The 19,735-nt window shown below is 40.4% G+C and overlaps 1 protein-coding gene across 4 annotated transcripts; it reads right to left on the bottom strand.

Annotated features, from left to right (window-relative positions):
* Window positions 1-1,416: 1,416 nt before the first annotated feature.
* Window positions 1,417-19,731, bottom strand: KATNA1 (katanin catalytic subunit A1). 4 transcript variants are annotated; one of them, XM_039707683.1, is made up of 11 exons: window positions 19,598-19,731; window positions 14,449-14,623; window positions 13,606-13,763; window positions 12,644-12,827; window positions 10,649-10,770; window positions 9,206-9,311; window positions 8,712-8,870; window positions 7,451-7,577; window positions 5,811-5,945; window positions 5,414-5,540; window positions 1,417-1,759 (listed from the first exon to the last, which is right to left on the bottom strand). In XM_039707683.1, the coding sequence occupies exons 2-11, from the start codon at window positions 14,617-14,619 to the stop codon at window positions 1,561-1,563; spliced, it is 1,488 nt and encodes a 495-aa protein (XP_039563617.1). In that variant the 5' UTR covers window positions 14,620-14,623; window positions 19,598-19,731; the 3' UTR covers window positions 1,417-1,560. The 4 variants fall into 4 exon arrangements, with proteins under 4 accessions (XP_039563617.1, XP_039563618.1, XP_039563620.1 ...); XM_039707684.1 differs by lacking the exon at window positions 19,598-19,731 and adding an exon at window positions 19,514-19,540; XM_039707686.1 differs by lacking the exon at window positions 19,598-19,731 and adding an exon at window positions 18,252-18,269.
* Window positions 19,732-19,735: the final 4 nt, after the last annotated feature.

Genomic DNA, 19,735 nt, shown 5'->3' with positions numbered 1-19,735 from the left:
CAATACCTGACAGCTACGCTCTCATCCTTACATACAAACAGAAAAGTAAGTATTAAGAGTACCCACATCTTCAAAATATTACACATTTTTATTAGCTCTGACACATAAGACTATCCAAAAATCATAAATTTGTTTTCCATTCTGGAAATGGAAGTCTCTAAATGTGCACACCTGTATACTCACCTCAACTTTTTCCTTTCATTTCTGGGTTCATCATGCCAGGTCCACCCAGGGATTCAGGAGCTCTCACAAGATCTCAGTGTCTAACTTGAGCCTCTCGTTGCTGACACTGCTGCAATTCCCTATTCAGCATGTCCAGCTGTCACTCGCACCATAGCAATGAATTTCAGGCACATGAACAAGATGCTCACAATAATGGCATTTACACAGCTGTGTCTTTGAGATGCACTTGCCTCCAACTCAGACTGCAACTCTGCATTACCATTATGAACAGCTGGAATTCCACAGCCAGCTTCATACAGCATGTATCTACCAACTGGAATATGTCCAAACCTCTTTGGTTCATGAAAAATGAAAAAGTTTACATGAAAAAGTTTACCCCTAAGCAGAGCTACAGTTGGCTGCACTGGGAGCAGCTAGCAGGAAGAAGTGTTTCCCAAACAGTGGAAGATGGATAGAAATTAAAGGTGGTTTAGTTACAATTACCACTGTTCAGCAAAATCTAAAATTATTACCTGGATGGTTACTGCAGACTCAGATAATAAGTGGCATGTAGAAGCAGTTAAGTAATGAAAAATGAGAATTTAGATTTTATGTCAATTGTAAAGTCAGGGCTGTAAACTGAATACAAACACAACACATGCTGCCTTACCAGAATAACCCTGTAAACCAGGACCCAACTCACCAGTCTGTTTTGCTGCTTGCAGGCAGTCAAGGGAAAAACACCTATTGCAGAATTAATGCCAGAAGGCTTTTGATTTCTCCGACTAACAAGGAAACTACACGTGACAGCATCACTGCTGGCTGTACAGAATTAGTTTACACCAGCTGGACGTATTTTAATATCATTTAACAACTAAACCCGTGATGATCTTAACCTCTTGCTCAAACTTCACTAACTTCATTAACTGTTCCAGCACGAGGGTTGCTGTTCCACATCTCAGTCTTTGCACAGGTTCTAGAACAACAGTTTAAGGGTAGAATTCTCTAAGATTTAAAACTATCTGTGTAACTGCATCCTGTTTGTCCCATTTTCAAGTTCTCAACACCTCTGACTCACTTAGCAGGACTAGCTTGGGGGGTTTATTGACACAAAAGCAATTTTTCAACAGTACCTACTGATGAAAAGAGTCCTAGTATTAAAGTAATTTTAAAATTCTGAAAATCAAATCAGATACCATCAGCATTTGAGAAAAATGTGATTTCTGAGCTAGTTCGAAGACAGCTATGCAGAACTTGCATTTTAAAAAAAAAATTTATTTAGACATTTGTTGCTCTTAAATTACAAAAGTTAAAAAGAGCACGCAGTGCACTGACACATCACCGATTACTTCTAAAGCTGTTTTAAGACATAAGGTGGTTTCTTCAAGAGAACACAACTCAACAGGATCCAAACTCAACTATCCATTTCTCGTATTTCTCAATGTCCGCAGCAGAAACAGATTTAGAAACTTTCTTCAAAGCTATTTCAAAGTCTTCCATAGTTGTTGGCATGTGCATTTCATCTCGGGGAAGATTTCTGATTTCTTCTGGGGTCAAGCCTTCAATACGCCTCCTCATGGCCATCAGTGATGCATCTCTAGTCAGGAGGGTAAGAAAATAAAATCATTACTCAATGCAGGATGGTGAGTTCAGTTGTTTGAAAGGCTCAACATGGCATTCCAGTTAAGCTGCTACATTCAAAGAGATTCAATAAAGAACTGTAAACTTTTATGGGAAGATCTCCAAGTGCTTGTACAAGCCACAATACCATGTTATCCATATTTTTAAAACATGGCATTATCCTCACCGGATACTATTCATAGGCTAGGCAAAAGAGGTAAAGACAAACTGGTTTAGCTGATGACACTGCATGCCTATGATGTAGCTGCTGTTTATAGTATTTTTAAACAGGAACAATGCAATAACAATTTCACTCCTCCTAGACATAGAAGGAGTAGCTGAAGTGTTTTGAATGTTTCCTGGTTTGAACAGGAATCCCACTTCAAAGACAGAGGAGTCAACATTATCTACCTCCAACCTGTACACTCAAGAGCTAAATATTAAGTAACAAAATCTGTTCTGTCTGTAGCTGCTCAAACTTCTGCCCTTAATGAGCACTGACTGCTTTTACAAGCGTGTAATTTTCTTTAGTGTTAGGTTTGACTACATTTAGATTTCCAGCAGTAAATCTGGTAGCAGCAGCAGGTGATGAGCTGGCGAGGTGATAATTAGGTAACAACTGGAAGGCTGAAGTTCTTGCTAATTCATTGTTATAGATCTTACAATAACAAGAAAATGCTGTTAATCTGTCTAGCAGTAAAAAAGATGGAATATTTTCATCTCGGTGATACCACAATAGTAAATTGTGCCATGTCAGAAGGTGAGATTCCAAAGAGAGAAAAACTTACACATTGCCTTCCAGAAGGATTTAGAAAAATGGTTTGAGCATATTCTGTTTCAGTACCATCCCCTCCCACTAAAGGAAACCATAACTGTCACACTTCAGGAATTTACTAAATAATTCACAGAATCACAGAATATTCCAAGCTGGAAGGGACCCACAAGAATCATCGAGTCAAACTCTTAAATGAACGGCCTGTACAGGGACTGAACCACAACCTTGATATTATTAGCACCATGCTCTGACTAACTGGGCTAATCTCAGTGTTAATTAATAAAGTAAAATCTCTTCATACAGGAACTAAAATTTTAGAACAACCAAAAGATTGCCTTGTTGAACTCCATCTCAACCAAATATCACCACGCTTCACTGTTACAACATCATTTGTAAACCATAAGCTACACAATGGGAAGAGAGGACATTCCATGCATCTAATTAGCTTCCAGACAGCAGTTAAAAAAACCAGAAAAGTCCAGCAAAAACAATCCAGCCAACCAACAAGCCCATCATACCTTAATGCACTGACAGAACTGAAGTGCAGCTGCCACCACTTCCTTTTGTAAAGTCATTTTATGGACAGTCCAGTATTCCAAACTGAACTCCTGGTGCTTTCTCAAATGCACTCTTTGTGCCTGAAGAAGCACCAAAGCTCTGTGCAAAACACTGGCAGCCACCCACTGGAAGATACAGCAGGGGCCAGTTCTGTTCTAAAAGCCTTTCAGCATTGACAGTGCACCCAAAACAATGATTCAAAGTTAGTTCATACTCTCATCTGATCTGCAATTTGGATGCATTTTGTATTTACTGAATTTTAAAATGAAGGTTCACCTTCATTTCCCCCTGGTTATATGCTGACTGCTAGGAACTGTAGTATTACCTCTGTCTGGTTTTCACTCTGGCTCAGTGAACTTTGGACTTCACTTCAAATTCTTTAAGATAAGAGGGTAATTTCGGTAAACCAGAGCTCTTGGTCCACTTTTTCTTATGTTTTGCTTGTGTCACTAGCAAGGACTGACACAGTATACAGGTTTGAACTTTACTCTGCTTATATCCTGAGAGCCTGAACCATAAAAAAGCACTTTTAAATCATCCACATCTTTTTGTCTCAGTGTAAATTAAGCCATCATATCCAAGAGCTATTTCTCCAGACATCATGAACGAAGTGTAAATACACAAGTTAATGTAAGTACTTTCTTAGTGATTTCAAACCATGTACAGCCAAATCTCAGTTCATCTGGATTTCTGCTTGCTGCCACCTCAGTCATGACTTCAGAGACTGCCACAAATAGAAGATTCAGATGTTTCTTTTTTGTTTTTTAATCTGTTTGCCTTTTTTTTATTTTATAGTATTTGTACAAAGGGGGTTTTTGTTAAACCAAAAGTAATTGTGCACAAATACACACAAATTTCACTGAAAAACATTACAAGTATTTTCATTTCTAAAATAAATGTATTGATATTCAGCATAAAATTAATTACAAACAACAAACACTGAACAGACTGAAGGAGACAAACTGCAGCTAAAGTGCACAAAGCAGCAGACCATATAAACTCTCTTTCATATAACACGAACCTATTAGCACAAACTCCTTTCAAAGCAGAACCAAAGATCAAAAGAACACCAGAAATCCATCTCACAAACCTACAAATGCAACAAATCTCCACAACACAGATTCAGAACAACTACCATACCATTCTTTTCCCAGACACTGCGCAAGGTTTGTTCAGGAAACTCTACTCGGGCTCCGAACTTTTAGCCCAGCCTGCAGTGGCCCTGCTGCCAGAGCCTTTGGTGGCAGCTTTGTGTACAGGCTGCTTGCTTTCATCCCTGTGGCACAGCACCTGTCCTCCCAGCTGTGCTGACATGTGTCTGCAGAGCCACGTTAAAAATCTGGGCAAGAAACAGATCCGCGTTTGAGGGAGCGGCCGGGAGGTGCTTTCACTCCAGCTCTCTCACCCTGCTCAAAGCCCACAGAAGCCGGGCTGGAACAGCCAGGAGATCAAGCCTTGCCCTCCCACACTTCAGTGCTACCTCCAAAGCCTGAAAGCAGCGTTACAGGTGCTGATCAGATGACAACAGCATATTAAACAGCTTCAGTTCTCTGTCCCGTACTGCAGATCTCAGAGCTGCCACTGCCACAGCTGTGCCAGTGCAAGTCTTGACGTAAACAAACCAACTTGTCCCTTAACAGATCAGTCCTCTCCATCCCTTTCCAATTTTTCAAAGAAAATACAAGGGAAGAATTAGAAGATATTTTTAGTCAATTATTTCAGGAATCTAGGCTAGAGAACAGGCCCACAAACAACTGTATGCCAACACTACCAAGGAGACAGGGAAATGAAGGAGGTAGCAGAAAACTTTAGTCAGTCTCATCACAAAAATCAATGTGATAAGTACACAGCTCTTGTACCATCACACAAGACTACAGCTTTTCCATGTCATGAGAGAAGAAAACTCCATGTTTTTACTTTAGTTATTCCAGTGTCTATCACTGTTGCCTCTCACATATGGATTTCTGCAGAAGTCATACAGCCCAAGCAGAATGACTGCAACTCCACAAGTTAAAGCTTACCATCCTCTGGATAATCCCCATGCATGGAATTTAGTCTATATGAAAGAAGGTGGAATTTTACCTAAATCACAGCCTCTTAGATTACTAGGTAGCAACTACTCTTCAAATGGAAATGTAGGTACATATTAATGCAGTATTTCACCTTTTAGCCATACATAAAAGACAAGTTACAGTCCATTTTTATCCAATAAATTTAATCATGTAAACTGACTGCTTTACAAACAGTTTTCCCAAAGTCTGCAGCAGTAGTAACACAAATCATGCAATGTCAGCTTACCTGCATACGTTGGTAATGTCTGCACCTGAATAACCCTCCATTTTCTCAGCTATATTTGCAAGGTCAACATCATCAGCCAGTTCCAGCTCTCGCAGATTTATTTTTAGGAGTTCCTCTCTACCTTTGGCTAATCACAGAAAAAAAAAATTGAGTCTGTACAATTTGCTTTCTGAAGATAAATAATAAATTGAAAGAGGATAAGAGGGAAGGATGTAGCAAGCTGTACTTGCTACAAGGGTAAATGTTCATGTTTAGATTTAAGCTGGTCCTGAATCCATAAGTGAATTTGCATACATGTACCAACTAGATTTTTTAACCAAGTGATCAAAACGAAAGGAATGTTGATAAAGTTTAGATTTTAGAATTTTTAACCACTCCTCTCCCCAATTCTTCATACCTGATGGTAAAGGAATGTAAATTCTCTTTTCTAGTCTCCGTCTTAGGGCTTCATCAATATCCCAAGGAAAATTAGTAGCAGCAAGTACCATGACCATCTTAGAAGGATCATCATTTTCAGTAGCCCCCCCAACACCTGCAGTGCAGAAAAGAGAGGTAAAATATGCATATGTTTTTTGAAATTTCATGTACAGAGAAAACAGTTCTGCAGCATTAAAGCAGAACTGTACTCTACTGCACTTTAACGAGCCCAAGCATAGTACAATCACGAAGTGCAACAGAGTTCACTTTTTCATCTCTGAGACAGTCTGCAAGTATAAATGGAAGCCTGGTTTAAACAGCAGCAGGGGCATAGGGCACTGCTCAGACCAGGAAGTTCCTCTCTATCACGGCCAGAATGGTTTTACAGCAGAGTTGTTTGTACTTCTGCCACAACAGTGGTTCAATTTTCACAGCAACATCTTGTAGCAGCCTGTGAGGAAACAAAACAACGCCCAACACCACCACCACACCAAAAACCAACATCCCCCACAGTATTCACCAACAGCCACACTAAAGCAGCATGACTCCTCTACAAGGTGTCTTCACTTCTGAAGTCAGGCCAAAGGTTTCTCATGTACAAGTGGACTGTGCAAACTGCTGAAGTGAATGTTTAAATTTGGTAGACTAAATCACAACTTCTTAGAGACAGACAGAACACCTAAGTTTCTAACCACTATGAATCTGCTAGAAGGAGAAGAAGGTAATTTTGTTAAAGTTCAGTACAGTTATTCTCTGTACCTACTGGTTTTGGTTAGAACAACATGATTGGGCTGTGGGATAGCTGCTGTACCTAGTTTGCCTGAGAGTCTGCTTATAAAACACAATTTATTAATGCCTAAGTAAAAGGATTGAAATAGTTCTTACTAATAAAATCAGATTATGTACATACTTGATATGAGAACAGTATTAGAGCTCTTTAAAGACAAAAATAAAAGGGTACCAACATCAGAAAAGGAGAAATAAATATGCAAATCTTGATTTCTATGGAATTCTACCACAAAGCAGTCCATAGATTAGCACTTCTCAGTAGTTCCTTTCCGTCTCTCTGCTCCCCAAAATATAAAATGAAGGCCTCTGTAGCAACTCTGCATTGTTACCTACTTTTGAACTTCATTGATTTGTGAAATTTTAGCCACATTTGTAGTGAAATCAGTGTTTTAAAACGAGAACTCTCTCAACCACTTCTATAAAACAGATCTTCACTTGTTATTTATATTTTTAGGAGAAAAAGAGATCCCAAAGAAGTGAAATGCAATGCTGCCTTTGAAGTTTAAATAGGTAACAGTTCTTTTGAAGCACTTTTTACTTAATTTTGAAGAAGTGAGTGATATGCCAGGCAAAGACTGAGAGAAGCAGGTTTTTTTTCCTGTTGCTCTTTTGAAATTTCTTTTATTTTCCACTGAATCTTCCTTATTCTGGGTCACTAATACAAGATCATAGCTCAGAGGCCAAAAGACTGTTAAATAATGTCACTTATAGCGTTTAACCCATTTCCTGTAAGGCTTTTGAAAAACTGCTTCTGAAGAACGAAGTTTTCCTTGTTTTTTTGGTCCCTCAAGTTTCCCCCAGTCAGCAGTTCCCAGGGATCAGGTTACTTACCATCCATCTGAACGAGCAGCTCTGCCTTCACTCGTCGGCTGGCTTCGTGCTCCTCCGAAGTTCCCCTGCGGCTACAGATGGAGTCTATCTCATCAATAAAGATGGTTGTGGGGGCATAGAATCGAGCCTGAGGAAAGCAAAAGATAAAGCAGAAGCTGAAATAGCATTTCACTCCCATTTATGAAGTAGCAGCATATTCAGAGCAGAGTAATGATGTATTTAGCCCAGCTCCTAGGTATCAAAGGATCCCCACCCTTTCCTCTCCTGGACCCCAGCCCTCAGGTACAGAGCAGCTGTGCATTCATCCAGAGCCTTTGAGTAGAAGGGCTTTTGGCTAAGTACTGTAGTTGTTAGGGCTAAAAACAAACATTTCATAAGCTATACACAGTTTCCCACATTAGGAGTAACATTTCCAACTGGAAAGTCATCACAGATTGCTCGAATAGTATTTTGGTTAAAGCCAGGATGAATGTTAAGCTGGGACATCATGACATGGAGCCTGTCCAAGAGATAGGTGAACTGCAAAATAAGTGACCTTTTTGAAAACAAGAGCATTTAAAGACAAGGATCCAGGATAATAAAAGCTATTGTATGAGAGCAGTTGACATGCTGTGCATTGTGTTATCTGCATTTCTGACCAATCACATTAAATGAGCTGGTATCCTGCCTAACAAACTGTAATGTAAAAGATCTTTTACTTCCTGCCTTTTCTGATTACTGTAATTGCAACTCTGCTGTCCCCTTCAGTAGTAGGCACCTTAGCAAACACTGCACAACACCTGGTAAGACATGGGAAAAAAAAAAACCACAACTATTTTCTGAGCCCATTTCAAGTATTATGTGCTCTACATGAAGCCAACTACAGTTTGGGAGGCCACTTCTTTTAAAGGCCACAAACAAAAAACCACCCACAAAAACAACAAAGCACACAACCTAAATAGGGTTCTCACCCAGAAAGCAATTAATTCCATCCCTAGATTTCCATTCAAGTACGTTCTGCAGCACTCACCAGCTTACAGTGAGCTACCTCTAATGTAGCAAGCTAACCCTGAAAATAAAAGATGACCTATTTTTCAGCTTTTACAAATCCATTTAGGAATAATCTTGAAATGCAAATGGGTAAACCAGAAATGCCCCAAGCATTCAAAGCTTGGAGAGCTGTTTATATATGCTGTAAGTTTGAAACCTTGGTAAGGTTTCACTGTTCCAGAGGTGATTCTACTTCATTATCTCCCTATTCATGTTCAGAAACTTAAATCACCATTTCAAACAGCAGACGAACAAGTTTCTCAGATTCTCCTCTGTATTTTGAGGTAAGTGTGGAAGAAGAAACGTTGAAAAAAGTTGTCTTGCATTCAGTGGCTACAGCTTTTGCTAGGAGGGTCTTTCCAGTACCAGGAGGACCAACCATCAGCACACCCTATAAAAATGAAAAAGAACCACCTTTAGGACAAGAATCAAAACAGAGAATTTTAGAGTTTGTTTAGTGTAATAGTAAACTACTGGATGCAAATTTTCCCTTGAAAAGTAATTAAAAGGTAAGTAATTCATGTCATTGCTTACTTGCAAACACCTAGCTGAAGACAGTGTGCAGGTATCTGGCTGACATCTTTATTTTGTTGTTATATACAATAAATCTTGTTACTAAAATGCAGGAAGAATTTATTTAAACTGTAAAACATTTGAAATTTCTTGTTCTGCCAAAATCCAATCTCAAAATCCTACTTATGAGCACAGGAACAGATTTTTTCATACCTTCCATGGTCTTCTAATCCCCTTGAAGAACTCTGGCATCCACATTGGTAAAACTACAGCTTCCTTAAGCAGCTTTTTGGCTTCTACTAAATCAGCAATGTCATCCCTGACAAGAAATAGAAAGTTGTTTGAGAGATTCAGACAGCAAGCAAAAGAATCACTCTACAGCTCAAAAAACTGCACAATTAAACTTATTGCTACACATTGGTTTTCCCATCAACCTAATTAATTTTCCTGAATTATTTACATTCTAATGGCAAAAACCTGTAATGGCTACAGTTGACATCTGCCTGGCAGGGCACCACTGTCAGTATTCAGAGAAAGACAAGCAGAAGAAAGCAGGCTGGTTAAACTTAGGCTAACTACCAACTATGCTTTCTTGTTTTGCTGAGCGGTTGGATGTCCCTGAAACTTAAATACCATCTTTCATTATTACAAGAACAACCTGCTGAAGACCAGTAAATGGAGCAAATTAAACAGAATTTTTAGAATTATTTTATAGAGTTATGAAAGTATTAATTCTTAGATACCTTATAGGCTGGTCTTATTTACTTGAAAGTAACTTTTAGGGCATCACTCTTATCAGCATGTGCCCAATAACATTTTGGTTTCAAAACACATCTACATGAAGAACTAGTTTAAAATCTGAAGTCATAATTTAAGATTCAGTATAAAAACCGAAACATACATTTAAATATTAAACTGAAATACAAGGCAGTTGCATGCATACAAAGTATTTTGTGGGACTGTTTTTTTTTTAAAGCCTACTTTATTTGCCAGAAGAATTTTGCTCATTTAATCCTCACAAAACCACCTAAGCTTGGAAATATTTGGAACACAAAACAACCTTTATATAAGGTTTAATATTTAACATGTTTATGTAAAGGTATTGGCAAAGGATTATATTTTACATTAGTGGCCACATTACATCCAGCAACATTTCAAAGGGTTCCTATATTGACATCTTTGCTAATCAGTTTTCTGTCTTGATATGCCCCAGAGTAGCAAAACAGATTTTCAAATGAAGAGACACTGACAGAAATTAGAAACTTTTACACTGCAAAAAAGTATCTCAAAAATTGATCTTAAGACTCTCAGAAAATTTTGAGAAGCTTTGTATTGCCAAGTTGGACAGGACTTTAGGCAACCTGATTTAGAGAAAGATGTCCCTACCATGGCAGGGGACTGCTTTAGCTGATCTTTAAAGGTCCACCCAGCCCAAACTATTCTATGAATCTATGCGTGGAAAAAAAAATTTTTGAGCTCTAGAAGTATTTTACTATCTAAAAAGTTTGGTTGCCTATTTAAAGGCAGTAAGGAAAACCTGTATGTACTTTTCATATGTAAAATACTTTTTTATATGTTAAAATACTTAATTCTTGTCATGTCATGTGATAGGAAACAGAAAGAGCTGAAGAGACTAGCAGCAGTACTCAAACTTACCATCGGATGTTGGGATTCTGAGAAATTATATCTCTTTCCAAAGCTTCTACTAAATCTTTGTCATATCCAGTACTATCAAATTTCTTTGGTTCAGACTCTGAAATCTCAGATGTGGATTTGTTCTACATATAAAGGATATAACAATGTAAATACATAAAACGGTCATGCTACTAATGAATTTAACCACAAGTCCACAACAGCATCATATTTTTAGAAGATGGCAACATAAACCAGCATGAAAATCATGAAGCATCCATATTACAGCTGCACTGCAGGATGGATTTGTGTGTTTCACCCAGATTTCTGTACTGCCCTGGCTCCATTTCCTTCTCCCCAAAGCCAGCATGTTGTACTTATGCAGTTTCTTTGTTTTGGTACCTAATGAAAACTGCATGCACCTATCCCAGTGTAACAGCTTCTGCCTCTTCTCCCACAGAAATCTGAAACTATCTGAGACACAGCAGGGGAAAATTATGTGTAAGACTGGACCACAAAGTGTCACACTGAGAGTATCCCAAATTCTCTAAGTGTCACAAATATACCATGTATGTGGGACACAAAAAAAATAAATAAAAATTAAGCATGACTTGCCTATGTAGAATGAGAATGGTGATCTGCAGGGAGACCACAGGGGTAAAACCAGAGCTAATTAACTGATACAGTAGCATGGACATGAACAGCAGAGAAGCAGCTCTGCAGCAGAGTCAAAGCAAAGAAGCCACATAGTTGAAAGGGCTCAAACAACAGAGACCATGCAACTGAAAGGAAATAAAATGCACTAGACATACCCTGGTTTTATACATTTAACAGCAAGCACTGGTGATGACAGAACAACTGTAAAAGAGAAAAAGAGACCTCTCCTGTCTCTCTGTGGGTATATTCTGATGGAGAGAGGATTATCACTCAAAGGCAATCTAATTTAGCTTCTATTAGAAGTAGTAGCTTACACAGCTAAATTCCACCCTTGTAGATTATACTACCTCCACAGGCCATGACACCTTGCCACAACTGAAGGCTGCTGAAGCTAACAAACTATTGCATGGATATTTGATTTATTTAGACCCTGGAAAACTATGAATCTGCTGTTTCCTGTATGGTCTCTTACCTTGGTCAACTGCTAAATTTATGGAGACCAGAGCACAAAGGAAAAATTAAAGCACTCTGATTGCCAAGAAGAGATAATAGCTCAAGTATGCTGGGGTTTTGTTCATTTACAACTGAAGAGGGCATGGAGCTGGCAACATATCTCAAAAGAAAAAAAAAAGAAAAAAAAAAGGCAAGGGTCTCATTTAAGGATTAAGTAAATCTTGATATGCTTTAGAAGAAGCAAGTCAATCTTGGTTTAAATTATACTCAAAAAGTAATTATGCCACAAGGACATTCCATGTGAATGAGCTCCACTGGGCTCTGCTTCAGAAATTCAGTGGTATCATTTTAAACAACTGCCTTCAAGCTGCTGTAAACATGTCACTGAATCACAGAATGGGTCAGGCTGGAAGAGACCACAGTGGGTCATCTGGTCCAACCTTCCTGGATGAGCAGCATCACCCCAGAGCATATGGCACAGAATTGTGTCCAGACAATACTCAAGTATCTCTCAGTGAGATACAGCCTCTCTGGACAATTTTCCAGTGTGTGGTTACCCATACAGTAAAAAAGTCCTTCCTCATGTTCAGGTGGCACTGCCTACGCATCTGTTTCTGCCTGCTGCCTCTTGTCCTATTGCTTGGCACCACCAAGAAGAGCCTGGAAATACCCTCTTGGCACAGACCTTCAGATATATTTACCAGATCCCAACTTCCCAGAGCGATTGCTTGTTTTTAATTAATCCATAACCAACATTGTGCACAAAGAAAAGACACCTTACAAGGTGAGATTCAAATCTGCACGCTGACATGAACGGAAGAAACATTTTATAGGCATGTCATTTCATAACACAGTAGTAAGAAAGCACAACTGAGTATCTCAACTCCGTGAAGCTGTTTTCAAGTTTACCTTTTCCTCTTTTCCTTTATTTTGCTGATCCTTTTTTTCCCGGCTGCGGACTGCCTTCCCTTTATCGCTGGGGTTCCGAGAGGAGGGACGGTGCGAGCCCCTGCCAGCCGCACTCACGCGGTTATTGTGCCCTCTGCAATCACTGCACGGAACAGACTGACGCTTCCTGGGTCCTGGCGAAGGTCTAATTAGTTGTAACATATGCAAAAAGCCTCAGTGTAAAGCCACTGGTGAGCACCACATAACCAAATCAACTGGTTACAAACTGAAAAACCATTTGGCTCAAGATAAAAATCTGTATGTCAGAAACAAGACAGGTATTTTTAGAGAGTGACTAAAAATCCATTTTCCTTGTGCCACAAGCTCAGGGTCCACCTGCTTAAAACAAAGGCCTTGCTTTGTATATGTCATCAGTAGAAGTAATACGGAGCTCATGAAAAATTAAAAAGCAAACAATAATTTGACAATACAAAGTAATCTAACAGCCACTTTCTGTCAAAATGCACAGCTCTGTGTCTGCTTTGCACATACTCCTGTCCCCTCCTTCATGCTACCACTGGCACGTGTTAGAACCTCCAGTGAACCAGGTCAGACAGCTACCCAAGAAAAAAGGCAAAGAAAACCAAACAAAAACCACTAGACACACAGAACCATGTCTTTAGCATCCTGAAGCAGCTAATTAACGCCAACAGAGACAAAAGTGAAATAAAAACTCAAAACCAAAAACCAAACAACTCGGGAAACAGTGTGTGGGGGGAAGACCCTTGACATGAGTCAGGACTATGTAAGACAAAACCTCCAGAAGATTCACCTGACACCTCCTTCACCACAAATGGTGTCAAGCTGCTGGTGTGAGTGTTACACAGCTAAGCTCAAGAACAAAAATTACACCACAACAGGCTGAAGTCCAAGCACACTTTGTCCTGATAAATATTAATTTAGGTCTTCAGGTTTCCTCTTACCTACGTTCAGCAGGTACTGGCAAAGACCAGACTTCTGCATCGTGAGCTGGTAATTCTTGTTGTGAGGCTTTCAATGGAGTATTGTCTAGTTTAAAACTCTCCAGTGTTTTCATTATATCTTTCACATGCTTAGCTTCCACACTTATCTCCTGCCAAACCTGATTTAAAAAAAAAAAAAAAGGTAGATTAAGCACATTGGAAATAGGTTTGTAACAGTCCTCTCTTCAAGCCCATGAAATGCCTGGATGGATTCCACAGGTTTAATGAGCTACCTAATTCTACTTCAATAAACAAGAATTATGCACATTAGATATTAAGAAGGTTTTTCTGCCTTCCTCAGCACTTTTAAAGAACAAAGAGATTTTGGATTTAATATCAAAGAGACTTTTGAAAAATTTTGCAGATTAAACAGGTACAACAGAACCTAACAGACTAGACATCACAAGTATCAACCTAATAGGCAGAATATCAATAAAAAACCAGAGGGTTTTGGTTGAGGACAAATTATCAACTTACTGCTAAGGACAATGTTAGTCCCACTTAAACACTGAGGGAAATAAGACCCTAAAGACACCAGTCTAAAAAACTTGAGCGTAACAGGCATACTCATCAGCACAGCTGTTAGGGCAGACATTTCACTTGCTCCTCAGAGCCACGTTCCACTGACTGTTCTGCCACTGTCAGACAAAAGCCATAAAGATGACTTAAACAAGTCTATATAACAAAAAAGAAGCCTATAAATAACAACACTAGTTTATGAGAGAACGGGGTAAGTCTTTTTATGGCACTTTTTCAGGGACATTTTGAGGGAAAAGCATTGAAATAGCAAGAATTGCCATTTACCTGCTGCCATTTCTGTTGCAGATAGGTATCTCTCACAGAGTACAGATACTTATTCATCTGGTCAAGAACTCCCTGGTAGTAGACCATTGCAGAGTCATAGTTCCCCAGTAAGGCATATTCACGGGCCAGCTTCACATTCTCAATGATCATAACAAGGCTCATGTTCAACATGAAGCTGAAAAAAAATAAGAAATATTAAGGAAGTAAAAAACCAACCGATGATTGAAACAACTTTTTCCAAGTATTTTCATATGCTTATTACCTCGTTTGGCATATCAAAACATAGAAGCTGAGAAAAGACTGGTTTCAAAAAAAAATGTCCTAAAATGAATGTCATACATATAAAAAGAAAATTTATATTCTATTAGTAGAAATTAAGCTTTTCACTTCACAGCTTTGTTTCGTCATGGAGATTCTGTCAAAAAGCCCATATAAGATATGCAGATTTAAATGCATTATTACAAATCACAATTGTAATACTGTGTAATACAAAGTTGCATACTTTCCTTACCTCTTTAGGCTACTGTAAGATAAATTAATATTTTACTGTGCCTAGCCTGTCTTGTGTGGTTTAAAAAAAACACCAAACAAGCAAGAAATCAAAGCCCTTCCTCCTAATGCATTATGTTTCATTAATTTTTTTTTCACCTTTACATTCCGTGCACGTGAGTTTTAATGGTCTGATTTTGCCTTGTGGAAAACACTATTTTTCCATTAGCTTGCTTTTACAATTTTATTTAATTTTTCTTTGAAACAAATATCTACCTTCCATACCCTGCTATCACCTTCATTCTTACAACTACAAAGAAACCCCTGGAAAACATCAAGGCTGCTTAAGTTATCACTGAAAAGTAAGCAAAAGCCACAAATAAACATTTAGTATGTAACTACCCACTTCATTTAATGCATTTTTCAAACCATGCTGGTTTTCCCTGTCAGTGGTGCTTGTTTGTGGTTTTTTGGAGCAAACATCATAGTCTGACTACTTCCACTTTGCAGCCCCAACAGAATCTGCACTTTTAGATTAGAATAGCACAGAAGTATTACTTATATAAGTACAGTAGAAGCAGACTCAATCTTTACAGTACCACTGTCCAGCTGTCCCACATTATTGTCAGTGTCTTATACACCCCAGCCCCTTCTTCTCTAAGACACTTGTTCTGCCTCTGCTTTTCTTGTCTCTTATACACCAAGAATCTCCCCACTCTCCTCATAATTTCCTAACCACAGAAAACATTAAAATCAGCAAAAAACCACACCTGCAAGAGAGTCATCCTGCTCTCATTTTGGTACCTGCACCCAGTGCCAGGAAGAAGCAATTGCAGACAAGCAACTCCAGCTAAGCCCTGGGATGAAGCATACTTGATACAGATCAACTATTTAAAGAATGTAAGAGGCACTAAATTCACATGCGCAATAAACAGACTTAGGGCTGAATATATTTCAGGACCAGGTCAGGGTCAAGCTCAGACACATTATCAGAGGTTTCAGAAGCCACTCTTTGCACACACCTGCCAACCTATTGCTAAAATGTGAGCCCTCCATTGTAGAGGGGCTGCTAAGTACAAATCAAACATTTTAGGGCTTTCACTCCTTTCTCTGTCCCCTTCCCAAGTAGTTCCACCCACAGAAAAACAGCTCAGGCATTCCTGAGCCAACATCCTCTTCTTTATTTGCTTCCTTCCTCTTCCTTCCCCAGCTTCCATTAGAGCAAACAGCTGCTGTCAAGACTTTCAGTGCAGAAGAGCACAACTCTGGCAGCAGTGGAGCTGCAGACAGGTCTCTGAGAGCCCAGAGCCACCCCTGCAGAGGGGAGCCTGGGCGAGCAGGGAACCTGCTATCACAGAACCTGTGACACTGTGTAATCTCGCTCCAGACACTCGCCCAGCTGGCCACGATGTCTACAAGCTGATACAGCTAATGTGACCACCAACTACAAGATTAACACCTCCCAAGCTAATTAGGCTTTGGAGACACGGTTTGGCTTGGGAGTTTTGTTGGTTTTAACCTCAGGAGAAAGGGCCTGAAGATGTTTGTCAACTGCTGTTAACATCACACAGATGTTAAGAGTTTTCCCTGCTGTATTTAGGAGCGAGCTTTTCCACTCCTGCTCATCCTACCAGATACACCTGTTTGCCTGTCCTGAGAATTCAAACCGATGACTAACACCGCTGAAGTCACAAGTTGAGCAAGGTGCTAATAGACATTTTAAAAATCAAGTAATAGCAAGTTACTAAAACCAAACTAGACTTTTAAATACAGAGGGAAGTTAGAGGTAACTTTTTTCACTGAATGCTGTAGAGCAATCCAAGCAGAAAAGTAACTTTATGTATACAGAAAAAGAAAAAATAAAGTTATAAGAATAGTTTTCATCTGGAAATGTGAAAATAACTAGAATGAGAAAAAAATAAACAACAACAAAACTAAGGAGGCTAAGTCAGAAACATATGAAAGCTTGGGACCAAAAGTATAGCACTACACATAATAAAAGTCAAGCACATTTTCAGGTTAGAAAGGGTAGAGAATGTAAGGACAGAAAGCAGAAACATATGAAAGCTTGGGACCAAAAGTATAGCACTACACATAATAAAAGAGTCAAGGACATTTTCAGGTTAGAAAGGGCAGAGAATGTAAGGACAGAAAGCAGAAACAGACATGTAAGCAGACTAAGCCAGCAACTCATGGGAAGAAAAAAAAAAAAGAAGGTGTTCAGTCAAGCTTATAATGCTATTGGAATCTACCTGTGTCATTAGTGCTATTGAAAACACAGAATAATTTGGTTTAAACTAGAAAACAAATTTAATCTGTTGCTTCATCTTGACTCATGAGAGCAAAAGAGCTTGAAGTGGCTTCCAAATACAAGGCTCTTGAGTACAAGAGAGGCAGAAAAAGCAGCTGGCTCTGCTTATGTCTGGACATGCCACTGCTGCTGCCACAACATCAAGCAGTGTCAGAGCTGATCCACTAATGAGAGTCCATGGGTCTGCTGCACTTGTAAGTGAAGATGGTAAAGCAGCTCTAAGGAGGAAAAAGAAGAGTTACAGTACTAATCTGAAGGTAGACTGGAGTTTGTGGCAGAAGGTGACAATACACTGGGGCAGCTCAGCAGGGTGGAGAACATGAGAGAGGCATGACTACACATGAATCCAGAGTTAAACCAGAACTGAAGGGATTAAAACTCTCACAAAACTAATCCTGCACTACTTAATAGCTTTTAAAGTATTTACAAATACTTAGCAATGTCACAGGTGTTTACAAATACTTAGTGCTATCACGTAACAGGATGTCAAAGCAGCAGGTCTGCACTTATCAGCCACAACCTTTCCATGAATCATGACCAGTGAAGTTATCTATGTTCCAGCAGCCACTGAAACAGTGAAGAGCTCATAAAGTTTGCAGTGAACAGGATATAAGGAAAATAACCTAAGCACTTTGTCTTGCAAGTTTAATTCTTCACTGTGTACAAACACACACACTTCACACAAAGAATAATCACTCTTCACACCAGCTGTGGGTATATATGGTTCCCTGAAATAAACCCACCTCTAGTTACAAAATACATTTTATCATTTGCTCCAAGCACCTAAAATACTTCTGGAGTATAGAACAGCCAAGCTCAGCAAGGGTTGAACCTAACAAAAGTTCAATATCCCTACGGCTTATGAGAATGAAGTTTTGAAACTTATTTAATTTGAAAGATACCAGCCTAACCATTATCAAGAAAACCCAGAGGATACTTCATATTTTCCATAATAACTTCAAGAAATCATCAGTGAAAATGACTGTAAGTAATTTCTGCTCACAGTCACACGTTAGAATCCAGGAACACTGCATCAATCCTGTAACACAAAGAAGTCCCCCAAACTTAAAAAAATAAAAGAAGAGATTGATTGATAGTGTGTCAATTACCATGGTGGACCTGCTGACTGCAAGGTGCAAACCATACATGGAAAATACTTTCAAGGAGTTCTTCACTCCAACCTTAATGTCTGGACTAAGCTAGAGCCTGAATTTTGGCAGAGCACACATGTTTCCATTATTTCAGCCTGCTATACAGGCTCTGACATCAAAGCAACCCTGTAATATTTGCAAAGTTCTCTTGGCAAGCTAGATGAGAAAAGAACACCCCAAAGTAACAGCTTTCAGGAATCAGTTTTTGCTGGTGACACAATGGTCTGCAGCCTTCCACCTTTAATACTCTTCTTCATAACATCCATGGCATGCAACACTTGGGATCAACAAGTGGCTGTGCTCATTACTTGGGAAGGAGAGCTGCCAGGCTTACTGGACACTAAACAAAATGGTTCTCATGCAGTTGCCGTATTTAACAGTAATGGTTAGCAGAAGAAAAACCACCACCAGCAGCCACAAACATAAGCATGGCTGGAAAATAAAAAACTTTACAAAAATTAATCATTAGGTAGAGATACACTGGTGGCATGTGATTTTATGTTTTCCAGGCTAAGCCTTTCAGAAGGCTTTACTAAGCAGGCTGCTTTCTCCCCACTTCATGAGGGCTGGCATTCTTTTTAACGATCAATGTTAAATTAACAAATTTCTCTGGCAGTTTAGAGAGGTCCCCGGCTGCACAGATATCTGAAATCGCTGCCTGCAGCTTCTCTCTCTCTGGAGAGAAAACTTGCATCATCGCACATTACTGCACGCTAACAAAACCCCAAAACAACAAAGCAGGTGGAGGGTGCAGGCAGGCTGGGAAGCAGCGCTCCGTGCTGGGCCGGCAGGAGCCCAGCCGGGCGGGCTGCTGGCCCTCCGCGCCGGCCGCGCACCTGCGGGCAGCGGCAGCCCCGACGGCGCTGCCCCGTGCGGCGCCCAGCACGTGTGAGCCACAGCTCCGGCATCATGAGCTCCGTGGTCACGGCAGTCGCGACAGCAACCCCCGTGGCCCCTCGCCCTCCGGCCGCGGGGCAGAGCAGCCGGAGCCCGCCCGTGCCCGGGAACCCTCAGGGTGGCCCCGCCACGCGGGGCGCGACCGTCGCCCCTCGTCGGGGGCCCGCCTGTCCCGGCAGCCCGGGCCCGACCCCGCGGGTCCCTCCCGCTCACTTACTCCTGTCCCGAGCTCGCACCCGCGGCAGCTCCTAGGGGCCCGTCTGTCCCGGCAGCCCGGGCCCGACCCCTCCCGCTCACTTACTCCTGTCCCGAGCTCGCACCCGCGGCAGCTCCTGGCAGCACCAGCCACGACCCCTGCACTTCTTCCGCCCCCTTCCTCCCGCAGCGGCGCTGGCCCCGCCCCGGCCCTGCCCGCCGCCTCCTCCCGCCGCCGCCGCCG

This window comes from Passer montanus, unplaced genomic scaffold (assembly GCF_014805655.1).
Source record: "Passer montanus isolate IOZ18808 unplaced genomic scaffold, ASM1480565v1 scaffold2, whole genome shotgun sequence".
NCBI classification, from domain to species: Eukaryota; Metazoa; Chordata; class Aves; order Passeriformes; family Passeridae; genus Passer; species Passer montanus.
Note: the sequence above shows the minus strand (reverse complement) of the source record. Positions and strands in the feature narration are given on the sequence as shown.

Bases quoted from the DNA above. Each gene is read 5' to 3' on its own strand.
- KATNA1 (XM_039707683.1), bottom strand. From the start codon at position 14,619: ATGTTGAACATGAGCCTTGTTATGATCATTGAGAATGTGAAGCTGGCC. The intron at 8,871-9,205 runs GTATGAAAAAAT...TCATTTTTATAG, and splicing joins GGATTAGAAGACCATGGAAG to GGTGTGCTGATGGTTGGTCC. The intron at 1,760-5,413 runs GTAAGCTGACAT...CCTCCTGACTAG, and splicing joins GACATTACCAACGTATGCAG to AGATGCATCACTGATGGCCA.